This window comes from Geotrypetes seraphini, chromosome 2 (assembly GCF_902459505.1).
Source record: "Geotrypetes seraphini chromosome 2, aGeoSer1.1, whole genome shotgun sequence".
Lineage (NCBI taxonomy): Eukaryota > Metazoa > Chordata > Amphibia > Gymnophiona > Dermophiidae > Geotrypetes > Geotrypetes seraphini.
Window position 1 is genome coordinate 519,378,267 of NC_047085.1, and position 16,677 is coordinate 519,394,943.

The following is a 16,677-nucleotide window of genomic DNA, read 5'->3' on the forward strand; positions in this document are numbered from 1 at the left end:
AGGTACTCTCAGGGCCGTGTTCACATGTTTGAGATCCAGGATGGGCCTCCATTTCTTTGAGCCTGTCTTTGGCACAACAAAGTATATAGAGTATCTACAAGTTGTCTGGAGGCACTGGTTCTATGGCTGGGACATCTAGCAACCTCCGCAGCATTTCTTGGATCCTTTTTGCTTTCTCTGGCCGGCCTGCACGAACCAATTGGAGAGAGGATGCACAAATTCTACTATGCAACCCTCTCTGACAATATCCAGAACCTACTGGTCAGATGTCATTAGTTCCCTTGTCTCCAGAAAATTTGAGAGCCAACCTCCAATCTTCAAAGGAGCAGCGTAAGGGCTGGTGTCATTGTGGGCCAGGAACCCTCATCTCTACCAATGTTCGGCAGCACAAGTCCCCAAAGGATACACCTGCCAGTTGCAGGCTTAAAATCTGCTCCTCTCTAAGCAGGCACAGCAGTTCCTGGAGCTGCATAAAAACCACAAACAACTGAAAAAAAATGAAAAACACCACAAAATAAATAAATAAAGGTAGCAGATCAAAACACCAACTTCTATACTGCCCCTTATAATAGCTTTATAACCAAACATAGAAACATAGAAATAGACGGCAGATAAGGGCCCACGGCCCATCTAGTCTGCCCACCTTAATGTCCCTCCCCTACCTTTGCCCTGTGAAGAGATCCCATGTGCCGATCCCATTTGGCCTTAAAATCAGGCACGCTGCTGGCCTCAATCACCTGTAGTGGAAGACTATTCCAGCGATCAACCACTCTTTCAGTGAAAAAGAATTTCCTGGTGTCACCTCGTAGTTTCCCGCCCCTGATTTTCAACGGATGCCCTCTTGTTGTCGTGGGACCCTTGAAAAAGAAGATATCTTCCTCCGCCTCGATGTGGCCCGTAAGATACTTGAACGTCTCGATCATGTCCCCCCTCTCTCTGCGCTCCTCGAGCGAGTATAGCTGTAATTTGTCAAGCCGTTTTTCGTATGGTAGATCCTTGAGTCCCGAGACCATCCGGGTGGCCATTCTTTGTGTAATGTAAATCTCAGTAGTTTGTACTGGTCCTCTTATTGTAAACTGCTTAGAATTTTGCAGCTTTAGCAGTCTATAATTAAAGTATTATTATTATTATTCATGCTCACCTGCACAAGAAAGAACTGAAGGGGTAGCAGAGACTGGGGAGAAGGAGGAACTGAAAAAGCTGGGATTGACATGTTTTGCAGAATGCTGGCTATCAGGCATGGGCAACCCTAAGATTCAGCATACCATCCCTATTGCACTGGAAACTGGATTGTTGATTCAACATTACCTTGAAAATAAATGCGATTGTTGGGCAGACTGGATGGACCCAGTAGCATAGCGAGGGTGAGAGGCGCTCAGGGCGGTGGTGCCCATCCCCCACCATCTTCTTCCCTCCCCCATCCTGTCGCACACGTGAATCCCTTCCCTGCTTGCGTCAGCAGCATTAAAGAGGTACAGGGAAAGCACATAGTAATGGTGGGATTGGGAGGCAGAGAGGACGGGTACCAGTTCCCCCCCCTACCAAGACAGTGCCTGGAGTGAACCCTCCCCCACCACTGGATGAATCATGCAGGGAAGCAGTGGTGTAATGATAAGAACATAAGAATTGCCACTGCTGAGTCAGACCAGTGGTCCATCATGCCCAGCAGTCTGCTCACGCGGCGACCCTCTGGTCTAAGACCAGCACCCTAACTGAGACTAGCCCTACCAGTGCACGTTCTTGTTCAGCAGAAACTTGTCTAACTTTGTCTTGAATCCTTGGAGGGTGTTTTCACCTATAACAGCCTCCGGAAGAGCATTCCAGCTTTCTAACACTCTCTAGGTGAAGAAGAACTTCCTTACGTTTGTACGGAATCTATCCCCTTTCAACTTTAGAGAGTGCCCTCTTGTTCTCCCTACCTTGGAGAGGGTGAACAACCTGTCCTTATCTACTAAGTCTATCCCCTTCAGTACCTTGAATGTTTCAATCATGTCCCCTCTCAATCTCCTCTGTTCGAGAGAGAAGAGGCCCAGTTTCTCTAATCTTTCGCAGTACGGCAGCTCCTCCAGCCCCTTAACCATCTTAGTCGCTCTTCTCTGGACCCTTTCGAGTAGTACCGTGTCCTTCTTCATGTACGGCGACCGGTGCTGGACGCAGTACTCCAGGTGAGGGCGTACCATGGCCCGGTACAGCGGCATGATAACCTTATCTGATCTGTTCATGATCCCCTTCTTTATCATTCCTAGCATTCTGTTTGCCCTTTTTGCTGCTGCCGCACATTGTGTGGACAGCTTCATCGACTTGTTGATCAGAACTCCCAAGTCCCTTTCCTGGGAGGTCTCTCCAAGTACCGCCCCGGACATCCTGTATTCGTGCATGAGATTTTTGTTACCGACATGCATCACTTTACACTTATCCACATTGAATCTCATCTGCCATTTCGAAGCCCATTCCTCGAGCTTGATTATGGTCACGTTGCAGATCTTCGCAATCCCCCTGCGTCTTTACTACTCTGAATAACTTCATATTATCAGCAAATTTAATCACCTCACTCATCGTACCTATGTCCAGATCATTTATAAAAATGTTAAAGAGCACGGGTCCAAGCACCGAGCCCTGCAGCACCCCACTGGTGACGCTCTTCCAGTCCGAGTATTCTCCATTTACCCCCACTCTCTGTTTCCTATGCTTCAGCCAGTTTTTAATCCACGTGAGTATTTCACCCTCAATTCCATGGCTTGCAATTTTCCGAAGTCTGTGTGGCTGCCATAAAGATCATCTCTGATGCAACCGGAAGTTGCATCAGAGACGACCTTTCCGGTAGCCATATGCAACTTCAGCGCTCTGGCTGCTGTAAGAAGGCAGTTTAGACATCGCCGGCCACAGGTAAAGGGCAGGGAGGTTTGTCAGACCGGGCCTGTTGTCCGGGAGAGGGTGGGGGTGAAAGCACCACAAAGGTAATGGTCAGGGAATGAGGAAAGGTGAGGTGGAGAGGAAAAGATGCTGAAAACACACAGGGAAGACAGAGTGGTGAGAAAGACACTGAAAAGACATGGGGAAGACAGAGTGGGAGAAGACGCTGAAGGGAAATGGGGAAGAGAGAGTGGGAGAAGATGCTGGCAGGGAAGAAGACAGAGATGCCAGATTATGGGGGGAGCAGAGGGAAGAAGATGGGTGCCAGACCAATGTGGAGGGGGGGGGGGAGAAAGGGAGAGGCACAGTAACAGAGCAAATGGAAGATGCAGAGAGAAGAGAGGCAGTGGAAGGAATTGAATGAGAAGATGAGGAAAGCAGAAACCAGACAACAAAGGTAGGGAAAACATTATATTTCTTTTTGCTTCAGGATAAAGTAGTATATTAGTTGTGTTGATAAAAATTTATAAACAAAGCCCTGCCAGCTGAACATTTCTTTCTCCAGTTCAGCAACCAGAACTTTGATTTATAAGGAAGGAATAAGCTAAATATTGCAGTACTGAGGGTTGTATGGATGCTGCTGAGATGGTGAAGGGGACAGATTTTTTTCCCCATGTCATTCTCTAATTCCTCCCCTCCCTCATCTTCTCAGAGTCCTCTGCCCACCCCCACCCTCCAAGATGCGAAGAGAATGAGGCCTACTGCCAGGGCAAGGAAGTCTGCTTGGGGGGTGGGGGTTGATTCTGCAGAGTCCCAGGTGAAGGAAAAGAGGCGGTGGGGGAGGGGCACCTCCTACCTGAGCAGAAGCTCCTGCAGCCATTTTCCAGCCTTAGAAACAACTCTGGGGCTCTTTCTCCAGCTCAGGCTTTGTCTCTTGCCGTGGGTGGGGGAGAGAGAACTGCACGTCACAAGATGGACGACGCCTCCGGGCACATTGTGACAACATCACAAAGGGGGCGGAGCGTCAGGGGAAGGGCCCTGACTACCTGTCTCAGCTTGGAAGGGGCGGAGCTTGTTAAGCGGGCTCCACAGCTCGAGACAAATTCCACAGCTGCCCCTCAGGAGGCCGCGTGCGGGGGGGGGAGGGAGGAGCCAGGACGCGAGGTGGAGATGAGAGCGCGCGAGGCAGAGACACTTTCCCGCCCAAGGGAGATTCTGACAAATGAACTCCTCTATCTCCCTTATCCCGCCCCCTCCTCTTCCCATCAAGGGACCATTCTGACCAATGAGCACTATAAGGACTCGGCCTTCGCTATGAAGTCCCGCCCTCTCCCTTGTGACGTCACCAGCATCTTATTTCAGGAAGATTGAAGAGAAAGTTCCAGCTGCAAATCTCTTTCTGCCCTTTGGTTCCTTCTCCCAACTCTGCATTTGCAGAATGTCAGTTGCGCTGGGTCAATGTTTTCAGAAGGAGCAAAAAAGAGATTTGTGACAAGGAGAAGCAGAGGGTTTGAACTTCACCATCCCCTCAGGGTGCTGAGGCTGTAGCTTTAACCCCATACACACCAAATACAACCCCTAATAACCACCAAAACACACAGCTCCTACTAAAGTAATTGATTTACAGCATTCATTCATATACCACCAGTGGCATAATAAGGGTAAGCGGTACCCAGGGAACTGAGGACTTGACCCCCCCCCCCCCACTTTCCCTTTCTCCATACCTTTATAACTTCTCCGATGTGAGCAGTGTGCCCACATCGATGTCGGCTCGCCCTTTGACATCACTTCCTAGGCACAGGTCCTGACATCGGATAGAGCGCCGATGCCGACACAGACAGGAACCTCATGCTGGGGAAGGTAAAGGCCATGCACGTGCAGCAAGGAGAGGAGGCGAGATGTGCCCCTAAGCAAAACAGTGCCCGGGATGGACCCCTCCCGTTACTATGCCACTCATGGTATATGAATGTGTGTTAAAATGCTGTAAATCTATTACTTTAGTTGGAGCTGCCCCTTGGTTGGAGCTGTGTGTTTTGGTTAAGGTGACCATACGTCCCGTTTTGAATGGGACAGTCCCTTTTTCATATCCCCTGTCCCGTTGTCCCCACTCACAGCTTCGGGACGCCCGAAATGTCCCGTTTTCAGAAAGGGTGTCCCAAAGCTGTGAGTGGGGACAACGGGACAGGGGATCGCAGCCTCCTATCCCGACCCAGCAAATTGACAACCTCCCTCCAGTAGCATCGGCAGCCGCAGCAAGCTAAACAGGCTGCTTCGCGGCTTTCTCCTGCCGGCGAAGTGTCACTGATGACATCATCGGTGACACGGCAGAGGGATTCGCGGGCAGGAGAAAGCCGCGAAGCAGCCTGTTTAGCTGCTGCGGCTGCCGACGCTACTGGAGGGAGGTTGTCAACTCGCTGGGAGGATCGGGAGGGAGAGATAGGAGGGTCAGCGGGGGTTTGGCTGGGAGGGGGGAGAAGCGGTCTGCCTCGGTGCTCAATTACCTTCTTCGGGCAGCAGCAGCGTTTACAATTCACTGCTGTTGTCGGCTTCAGGCCTTGTTCTCTGCCGGGTCCTGCCTACTTCCTGTTTTCATGAAGACAGGACCCGACTGAGAGGAAGGCCTGAAGCCGGCAATAGCAGTGAATTGTGAATGCTGAAGAGCCCTAACCGTTTTAGTCTTTCCTCATTCAAGAGGAGTTCCATCCCCTTTACCATCCTGGTCGCTGTTCTTTGAACCTTTTCTAGCACCACTATATCTTTCATGAGATATGGAGACTAGAATTGAACGCAATATTCCAAATGAGATCTCACCATGGAACGATACAGGGGCATTATGACATTATTAGTCTTGTTAACCATCCCTTTTTTAATAATTTCCAGCATCCTGTTTTCTTTTTTGGCTGCCGTCGCACATTGGGCAGAAGGTTTAATCGTATTGTCTACAATGATACTCACATCCTTTTCTTGGGCCCTAACCACTGTCAGCGCTCTTCAACCTCTCCCTTAGTACAGGCAGCGTCCCGTTGGACTGGAGTACGGCTAACGTCATTCCACTCCACAAGAAAGGCTCAAAGATGGAGATAGCAAACTACAGACCAGTGAGTCTAACATCGATAGTGAGCAAACTAATGGAAACTCTAATCAAACACCAAATGGATAAGATCCTGGATGAGGAAAATCTACGGGACCCCCGTCAACATGGATTTACAGTGTTCTCCCTAGGGCCTTTCAGCTGGGCGGTCCGCCCGGGTAATTTAGATGACCGCCCAGCTAAATTCTGCTGCCTCCGCTGCTGCTCAACATAAAAAAAAAAAATTAAAAAAAAAGCCGGCTTGATGATTTCACCTTAGCCCGTAGCAAACTTATGCTCCGGGGCTTTAATGTGTGTGTGCCGGCTTCCCTTCTCTTCCCTCCGAAACCAGAAGTTATGTCCGGGGGGGGGAGGGAAGAGAAGGGAAGCCGGCACGCACATGTTAGATTCCCGAAGCATAAATTTGCTACAGGCTAAGGCGGAAGACAGGTCAGTGAAGCTTTCCATTTGCTCTTCTTGCTGCCGGGTCCTGCTTACTTTCAGTTTCCGCAAAGGCAGGACCCGGCAGCATTTCCCCCAATCGATTGTGATCTTGGGCCGATCAGCCTTCTTCTCCGACGGCAGAATTGACATCGGGGAGAAGAATGCTGGTCGGCCCGAAGTAGGGAGAGCTTGGGGGGGGGCGGCAGCCAGCGGCTTTGGGGCCTGTTCCCCGATGGCAGTGACATTGGCAGTGGCTTGGAGGAGGGCAAGGAGAAAGAAAGTAAGAGGGCAGGAAGAGAAACAGAAAAAAAGAAAGGGGGCATGAAGAAAGAAAGAAAGGGCAGGAAGAGAGGAAGAAAAAGTTGGGGGGGGAGGGGAATGAGGTCAGGAGGAGAGGAAGCATACAGGCTGAAAGAAGGGAAGAAAGATTGGATGCACAGTCAGAAGAAGAAAGTGCAACCAGAGACTCATGAAATCACCAGACAATAAGGTAGGAAAAATGATTTTATTTTAAATTTACTGATCAAAATGTGTCTAAATTTATATCTGCTGTCTATATTTTACACTATGGTCCCCTTTTACTAAACCACAATAGCGGTTTTTAGCGCAGGGAGCCTATGAGCGTCAAAAGCAGCGCTGGGCATTCAGCGCAGCTCCCTGCGCTAAAAACTGCTATCGTGGTTTAGTAAAATGGGAGGGGGTATATTTGTCTATTTTTGTATGGTTGTTAGTGAGGTGACAGTGCATAGTCATCTGCTTTGACCTCTTTGAGAAAACCACGGAATAGGAATGAGTATTAACATTTTCTCTGCGTACAGTGTGCTTTGTGGTTTTGAAAAAATTTTTTATTATTGGTAGTTCATTTTGACTTAGTCATTTTAAAAGTAGCTCACAAGCCCAAAAAATAGCCAATGGTAGACTTCAGAGGGTGGTGGTTAACGGTACCCTCTCTAAAACATCAGAAGTGACAAGTGGAGTACCGCAGGGCTCAGTCTTGGGCCCGCTCCTTTTCAACTTATTCATAGGGGACCTGACTCAGGGGCTTCAAGGTAAAATAACACTTACAGAGGCAGAAGCAACAGAAGCAGTCATCATGGGACCTTGCTTGTTTGGAGGGAGAGAGGAGTATAGAAGGGTGGTGGAGGGAGAAAAAGGAGCTCAGGGTGGTATGGAAGGGTGGTGGAGGGAGAGAAAGGGGGCAGATGCTGATGGAATTTACTCAAAGAAGGATGAAGGGACCCCAACCACAAGAAGACCTCCCAGAACAACCACAGCCACAAAACAGCCCTTGCAGGATTCCCCCCCCTACTCACCGGGGAGATGTGCACCCTAAACAGCAAGCGCTCCAACATTCATCCACCCAGTGCCCCTCTCAAAGTAAGAAAAACTCAACCATGTACAGATCAAAATCCCACAGGAGATTCAAAGTCAAGGGAGGAGCAAGCAACCAGGCCATGCGCGGGTCTCAGCAAAGGAAGGAGTCCTCAAGACCCCACGGTCTCTGATGAGCAGGAAAGAGAAAACTCTGCCACAGAAGGAGATTAGGCCAACACTCATGCCAGGGTTCTCATGAAGCAGAGGAAGGGCCAGACTCTCCAGGCAGGGCATCCAAATAAGCCTGCGCAGCCTCCGCCGAGGCATAACTCTGCCATCCGAGGAGGTCCAAATTTTCAACAGTGCCAGGTAAAGCAACTGGAACCGCTGCTTCCGATCAAAAAGTGCCGAGCATACATGGGAGAATCGCCTCCGACGTTCCTGGAGCGCAGGTGAATAATCCTGAAAGAGGCGGATTGGAGCACCCTCATAAGAAAGAGTATTGCGTTTTAGGCGATATTGTCTCATCAGTTCTGCCTTGACCGCTGAATTGTGGACCTTGAAAATGGTCACCCGAGCGCAAGTGTGATCTTCAGAGCGCCGGCCCAGGCGGTGCGCCTGATCCAGCCGCAAAGGCCAAACGCCAGCAGGAAGAGGCAAGTTGGTCTGAAGCCAGGACTCCAAGGTGGATAAGAGGCGGGAGTCAGGAATCGCTTCAGGAAGACCCACAAGACGTAAGTTGTCGCGTCTCGAGCGGTTCTCAAGATCCTCAAGTTTCTCCTCCTGTCTCAGGATCTGAGTCTTCAGAGACGCTAGATCCACCGCGGATGCAGTGTTGGCATTCTCCACCAATGAAACACGATTCTCCAGCTCTCCCGTGTGCCTGGTAGTCTCCATCAGTAGGGACTCGAGCGAGGTAAGTTGGCCTGAGAGTTGATCAAAATGGGCATCCAGCGCCCTGACCACTGATGCCGATAAGGCAGCTATATGGGCCTCAGATAAGGGGTGCGCGGATCCTGACTCAGCTGCTGCCATTTTAGGATCCGGGCGCAAGGCTCTGGTCTCTCTTTCCTTGGCGTTGCGGCTCGGTTTTCCGCTCATGGCCGGGCTGCCTGACTGCAGAAACTTGTCCATGCACCATCCCGATGGTCAGGGAAAATGCAGGACCGGCAAAAAAGGGCTAAACAAGGCACAGAGATACCCGGGGCCCAGGAGCACGAGGAAAGCACGTCTCACTCAGCTCAGCACATCATGTGACTCTTCCGTATCATCTCTTATATGTTGGGCTTGATTGGTAGAGCTTTGCGAAGTACCCCGGCCCACTTTGTATTGGATTTGCCAGAGGCGTATGGGCATTTGCATAGGGGCAATTGGGCTCTCTATAGGAATACGAGTCTCCTGGCCAGGAAATGTATTCTGCAATATTGGACGGTCCCGGACCCTCCAGTGTTTTGGAATCAGTTGGCTACCTGGGAGGCAAGGGATGTGGGAGGGTCTCGGAAGCGGAAGATAGTCTTCTTGAATATCTGGGAGCCATATCTGCAGACCTTACACCCAAAAGGTCAAAGTGCGATTTTAAGATGGGTGACCTGAACTGGATGCTCAGTTTGCTGGGGTGCTAGAGTTTAGTGCTTCCTGGTGGGATGGGGTGGGAAGTACCAAGGGGGTGGGGGGGGTCGTATGGTTCTTGCACTTATTCATAGGTGTCTGTATTGGGGATGAGTTGGGGGAGGGAGATGGAGTGGCTTCTTCGGGGCTCATCAGCGTCCAGGGTCTTAGAGGGTCATTCTGCTGACTCTGGCCTTGTTTGCCATGAGTTGATTGCAGGAGGGTTTTGTTGCTGTTCTTATCTCCTGTATGTATTTGAGATTTGTTGAATATTGTGGCCACCATTATAGCCTAAATCAGGGCTCTGGAACAATCCTGAAAGTAGCCACAACCAATGCACTAGCGTGTGACCCAACAGAGAGTCACCCTGCAGGACTGAACCTTCAAAAGCATTCACAATTATTTTCACACAAAAATAAAGTCTCCACACAAGGAAGTAGATTGGAAAAATAAGTCAATTTTACTCATTCAATAAAGCAGTTAAGTAATTCCTTAATCTTTGTCACAGTAGTCAGGATTCCATACCTCATTAAGGAAGAAAGAAAAAAAAACTGCCAAAAACAAGAAGGCATGAAAACAAAACAGTTCACAAACAAAAATCAAACTTTCTTCTTCTGCTATTAATTCCCAATTGTCCTTTAGATCATAGTTCAATATAGAGGTTGCTCTGCCTGCTCCAAAGCAGGTATGTCAGTACATCAGCAATAAAGTTCAGCATTCAGAATTCCTCAATTCACCATCCAAAACAAAATAAAAGAAAGCCTCCGGCAACAATCTAGGTCTGCCAGGAACAGAAGAGTGTAATAGGTTTTGCAAAAATAAAGGCCCTAAAATAGGCTTTCAAATATTCCCTCCCAAGGTGGAAGCAAAACCTCTCCCCACCTTACACTCCTAGCTTTCTCAAAGTTCACTTTCCATAAAAGGAAAAGAAAAAAAAACAGCACACAAACAGACCAAAAGCAAACACACTCACTGTTTGAGGCTGGTAGCCAAGTCCACCTGCATCAGCTCAGGGTAATTAGATTCACTGCCAGAACAGGCTTCTTGAAAATCCATGGGTTCATCCCTCAGGAGGGACAAGTCTTCAGCTTGTTCAGCCTCGATCAGCTCCATGGGTTGTGGCCTGTTGTCCCTGTTTGGCTCAGGAGGATCCCTAGGGAGGCAAGGCTTAAACTTCCTCCCTAACCGGCTTGCCGGTCTGAATGCCAGTGCTGGCTTATCTAGTCTAGGGGCGTGCCCTGTTCTAGGTGTGTCAGCAGATCTCCAGGTGGTGGTTTGGACAAAACTCACTATCTACTTCTTCAGATATATCTGGCTCCTCCTGGTGGTCAGTGGCATTATTTCTCAAACTAACCTCCTTGAAAATCCTGAAATTTTCTTTCCTGGATTTTACTTTTTTGCTCGGTTTGACTGGGACCTTGGCAGGCCTCGCGTCTGACTGGTCACAATATGATACCTCAATATTTGTACTATGCATCTTTTGAGTTTCACGGTATTGTTTGCATCAATAAAAATTGTTTGAACCTAAACAGTTAAGAGATTTAAAATAAAATATCAAAGATACAGAAACCCGATACATAGCTGATCTGAATAAATCAACTAATTAAATCTCAACTCATCCAGTTGAAGTATCAGTATAATTCCTTTGAATGTTCTAAAATTCAATCTTTTTGCAATAAAATTTGGCAGACTATTTCTACAATTTACCAACTGCTCCTTCCTTTGAAATCATTATGAGATCATTGCATCCTTGCTTCCATAACTGTCCTTGTAACCGAAATTAATAGATACCATGATCTCCGTCGGCATTTACCAAGTTCTACAAAACTGGAAATCAACTCCATTATTGGACTACACTTTCTGGTCAAACTCATTATGCTTATTACATTACATTACATTAGGGATTTCTATTCCGCCTGTGCCTTGCGGTTCTAGGCGGATTACAATATAGAAAATATCTGGGATATTCCAGTAGAATTACATTTCAGGATAAGAGTAAGTTACAGGAACAGTAATGAGTTATGATACTACAATTTCACAGAAGATAATACTTATTACAGAAGATAATACATATAACAGAAGATAATGCATTTTACAGAGGTAATACATGTCAACTCGATCGGTTAAATCGGGTGTAGTGTAGAAGAATTACAGTACATTCTAGATCACAGATAAAAAGATAATATAGGTGGGTATTTCCGAAGTCGTTGATTGGGAGCTCATTGGGTGGTGGTTAGAGTGATGGGAGATATTTTTTGAACAGTAATGTTTTTATTTCTTTGCGGAACTCTTTTATGTCTGTTGTTTTGGTCAGTAATTTTGAGATGTCAGAGTCTATTTTAGCTGCCTGTGTCCCCAGGAGGTTGTCGTAAAGTTTCTTACGACGAGTACCGTTGAGTGGTGGGTAGGTGAAAAGGTTCTGTGTTCTCCTTCTTCTTGGTGGGAAGTAGTGGTGAAAACGGTTATTTAGGTAACTGGGTGCCGTGCCGTGGGTTACTTTGAAAATGAGACAGTAGAGTTTGAATTGTGTTCTTGCTTTTATTGGTAGCCAGTGGGATTCAAGGTATGCATTGGTAATGTGGTCGTGTTTGCTGAGTGAGTATATGAGTCTGAGGGCTGTGTTCTGGATGGTCTGTAGTTTTTTTATTGTGTTGGTCGGGCAAGGTAAGTAGAGGCTGTTGCAATAGTCTACAATACTTAGCACAAGGGATTGGACAATGATCCTGAATTGCTCTTTGTTAAAGTATTTTCTGATTTTTCTTAGATTTCGCATTGTGAAGAATGCTTTTTGGGTGATTTTTTGGATTTGTGTTTGCATTTTGCAGCGTCTGTCTAAATGTATACCTAGGATTTTGAGGGTGCTCTGTATAGGGTACTTGATTGAGTTTACTTCCAGTTCTGTTAGTATAAGAGATACGAGCATCTGGCTGCTTATGAGAAACTATTTTCACTAACTTCAGGATCATACAGATGTATTTGGTCCCCCATTGATACCTTCTTAAATCAATTGGTGTAATGCCACATTGTTATTTGATTTTTATTTTACAGACCTGATATTCATGTATAATTTTTTTCTTGTTCAAAGACATTCCTGATTGTTACAAGTCTTGTCTTTACATTGTTCTATTTTTGCAAATAATTAATAAAACATATTAAACTGGAAAAAAAAAGAGAAAATAGTTAAGCTCTGGAACGCATTCTCAAATGATGTGGCAACAGTGGTTAACAGAGCTAGGTCTGCTGTTGAGACAGACAGGGGTGAAGCCAATGCCTGTTCTGGGATCAGTAGAATGGAATGTTGCTAGTAATTGGGTTTTTGTAAGGTACTGTTATGACAGATTACACCTATGCGACTTATTCCTCCATCATATCCAGCAACGTTCAAGTCTAGAGATACATCGACACTTATAGATGACCTCGTGGGCATGAAGGAGTTTTCTTGTTAGTTTTCAAGGTCTTCACAAGGTCAGTTTACAATACTAAGGTTATATGAGAGAGCAGGAAAAGCCAGTTGATTAATAGCCTGTAAACTTTTTCTGTGATGTTAATGTACTCTTCAATTAGTTTTAGTCTCCTATAATATTCTTTACTGATATTTTCTCTCAACTCAATAGCTGTTCCTTCTGCCACTCCTAGATGTTCATATATGCCTTCTATCTGTATCTCCTGTATGAATTTTCTTATGTATCTTTAAATGGATTGCTGATTAAAACCTCTTTCACATTCTGGACATTTATATGGTTTCCCCCCATTATGAATCCTCTTGTGTGTTAAATTTGATTGCTGAATAAAGCTTTTCCCACATTCTGAACAGGTATATGGTTTATCTCCAGTATGAATCCTCTTGTGCCTTTTTAAAGCTGATAGATCGCTATATCTTTTATCACATTCTGGACAGGAATATGGTTTCTCTCCAGTATGACTCCTCTTGTGCTTTTTTAAACCTGAGGCATCACTATATCTTTTATCACATTCTGAACAGGTATATGGTTTCTCTCCAGTATGACTCCTCTTGTGTATTCTTAAAATTGATCGGTGACCAAAGCTTTTCCCACATTCTAAACAGGTATATGGTTTTTCTCCAGTATGAATCCTCAAGTGAATTTTTAAATTTGATTGCTCATTAAAACTTTTACCACATTCTGGACAGATACACAGTCTTTCTCCAGTATGACTTCTCTCATGTTTTCTTAAACTTGATTGGTGATTAAAAAGTTTGCCACATTCTGGACAAGCATATGGTTCCTCTCCACTATGAATTCTCTTGTGCCTTTTTAAATCTGATTGAACCTTATAGGTTTTACCACAATCTGGACAAATATATGGTTTCTCCCCAGTATGAGTCCTCTTGTGTGTTACTAAGTTTGATTGCCGCCTAAAGCTTTTCTCACATTCTGGACAGTTATATGGTTTCTCTCCAGTATGAATCCTCTCATGTTTTCTTAAATTTGATTGCAAAATAAAGCTTTTACCACATTCTAGACAAGTATATGGTTTGTCTCCTGTATGAATTTTGTAGTGTACTTTTAAATGTGGCATCTGACTAAAGCTTTTCCCACATTCCGGACAAGTGTATGGTTTCTCCCCAGTATGAATCCTCTTGTGCATTTTTAAACCTGACGGCTGAGTAAAGCTTTTACCACATTCTGGGCATGTATATGGTTTCTCTCCAGTATGAATTCTCTCATGTTTTCTTAAATTTGATTGCAAACTAAAGCTTTTACCACATTCTAGACAAGTATATGGTTTGTCTCCTGTATGAATTCTGAAGTGCATTTTTAAATGTGATATCCGACTAAAGCTTTTCCCACATTCTGAACAGCTATATGGTTTCTCTCCAGTATGAATCCTCTTGTGTATTTTTATAGCTGCTTGACTATTAAAACTTTTACCACATTCTGGACATGTGTATCGTTTCTCTCCAGTATGAATCCTCACGTGCCTTTTTAAATTTGATTGCCCGTTAAAACTTTTACCACATTCTGTACAGGTATACCGTTTCTCTTCGGCGTGAATCATCTCATGATTCCTTAAACTTGATTGGTGATTAACATCTTTGCCACATTCTGGATATGTAAATGATCTCTCACTTTCATCGGTCCTCTGAAGACATTTTAAACCTAGTTGATGATAAAAAGTGTTATATTATAAAGATGTAGAATGTTTCCCATTTGGATTATTTTGTGCATTCTTAGGTATGATAAAGAAGCTTTTATCTCCGTTTTTATACATAATTAGTGTTATTCCTGCTTATAATTGTTAAATTGTTATGGGTCAATATTCAGCCGGGGACAGCGAGCCTTTTCTATAAAGCTGATTAACTGCTACCTAGATTAGTCCCAGATAGTCAATATTGGGCCAGTTCCGGGCACCAGCATTAAAAATCTGGTTCATCGGTGATGGCTGGATGTTATGTGGGTACAACTGGTTTTCAGTGCAGTACCCACATAGCTAACTGGACACAGTTAGGACTAGTATTTAAGCGGTCTTACTTACCCAGTTAGCTATGCAGGTAGTGGCATTGTTGCCACTGTCCGTCTGCTTAATTTCAGGTTCTGACCTGACTCCACCCCTGACCCATCTCACCACTGCCTGGATCGTGCTGGGATGTTCAGTGCTGCTACTGCTGTTTGTATGATGGACTATGTACTAATGATTGCTGCTCTGCTCCTCTTTTTCAGAGCTGAATGCTGCTGAATGAACTTTTGGGCGCATTTTTGCCCTCACTGATGCTCTTATCGCGCTTTAACTGTTGTCTGTTTCCTGCCGGTTTTTGTCGTCCCTCATTCATGGCAGTGCCCATTTCTCCCCTGATGAAGGCATCTATGGATGACGAAACTGGGATCCTAGTTGGGACAATCTAGGTATAACCTAGACTCCGTTATACTCATTTCAAGATGGAGATTATACTATAGACTGTGTCTATTTTTATGACATTCTTTTTATTGACTTACTAAAGTATTCCCCTTGGTCGGTATTTTGACATCTCGTTTGCCTCTTGTTTCTGGGTTCATGTGACCTGAACATGTCATCTCTACTCACCAAAGTGATTATAAAACTGAATTGGGTCTTGCTGCTTGCAGTGAATTCTTGGGAGGAACTGGGACTTTGTTTGCTTTGTTTAAATTCCCGATGTTGGGAGATCAAATGATGCGACTGCTTCACCTTCTCTGCCAGAGACACTAAGTCACTTTTGACACATTCGCAGGGGTAGCTGGCAGCATTGTTAGTGCCAATATGGATGAGCAGCATTGGATTGTAGTCATCAGGCTTGATGAGTCTCGGCAAGCTCTCCGTATTCTGTCAGCATGAGTTTTCTATGTAGCATTCTGTAATAATTTGGCTTATACAGTTTTCTCGATAGTGGAGGGGATATTTGTGAATTGGAGGGGAGACAGGGGTATTGTGTTTATAAAATGACAATTGTACAGAATAGTGTTTCTTTTTATACTTTAATAAAAAAAAGTTCAATATAAAATCATAACTATTTGAGGCTTGTGCGGATGGGAGCAGATGTTTTTTTGCAGGGATGGGGACCAAACTCGCGGGGACGGGGCAGGAACAAACTTTTTCCCTGCGTCTTTCTCTACTAGGGGTCCCCCAGGGCTGAACTCCCCTCCACCGAAACCAACTGCCATTTAAGAAATGGCCAACACCACATCCACTATTGGTGGAGGCAAGGAGTCCCTATCAGCTTCAGGAATAGGATACACTCTCACCAACCCATATGTGAGAATACCTGCCTGCTTGTCCTGGGATAAAGCACAGTTACTTACCATAACAGTTGTTATCCAGGGACAGCAGGCAGCTATTCTCATAACTGGGTGACGTGATCCAACGGAGCCCCGATGCGGATGCCTCACAAGCAGTCTTGCTTGAAGAAACTCGAAGTTTCGAGTTGCCCACACCGCGCATGCGCGACTTCCTTCCCGCCCAGCACAGGGCGCGTCTCCTCAGTTCAGATAGCTAGCAGAGAAGCCAACCAGTGGAGGTGAGTGGGTTGTGAGAATAGCTGCCTGCTGTCCCTGGATAACACCTGTTACGGTAACTGTGCTTTATCCTAGGACAAGCAGGCAGGTATTCTCACATATGGGTTGGTGGGAGTGTTGGCAATTTAGGAGAATAAATTTTGTAACACTGTTTGGCCAAACAGTCCATCCCGTCTGGAGAAAGTATCCAGACAATAGTGAGAAGTGAAGGTATGAACCGAGGACCAAGTAGCAGCTCTACAAATTTCCTCAATAGGTGTAGATCTGAGGAAAGCTACTGAAGCTGCATAGCTCTGACCTTATGGGCTGTGACTTTACTGTGAAGGGGTAATCCAGCCTGGGCATCGCAGAAAGAGATACAAACCACCATTTGGAGATGGTACGCTTAGAAATAGAATG

The 16,677-nt window shown here is 45.7% G+C and overlaps 1 protein-coding gene across 1 annotated transcript in view; it reads right to left on the reverse strand.

Moving 5' to 3' along the window:
* The window catches only part of LOC117355033 (zinc finger protein 850-like), a 105,050-nt gene that overhangs the window by 41,184 nt on the left and 47,189 nt on the right, over window positions 1-16,677 (reverse strand). Inside the window, exons 6-8 of the mRNA XM_033932978.1 lie at window positions 12,982-14,409; window positions 7,864-8,607; window positions 3,710-3,723 (exon numbers count right to left, since the gene is read on the reverse strand). Coding sequence (XP_033788869.1) covers window positions 3,710-3,723; window positions 7,864-8,607; window positions 12,982-14,409 — 2,186 coding nt within the window. The remainder of the gene's footprint in view (window positions 1-3,709; window positions 3,724-7,863; window positions 8,608-12,981; window positions 14,410-16,677) is intronic.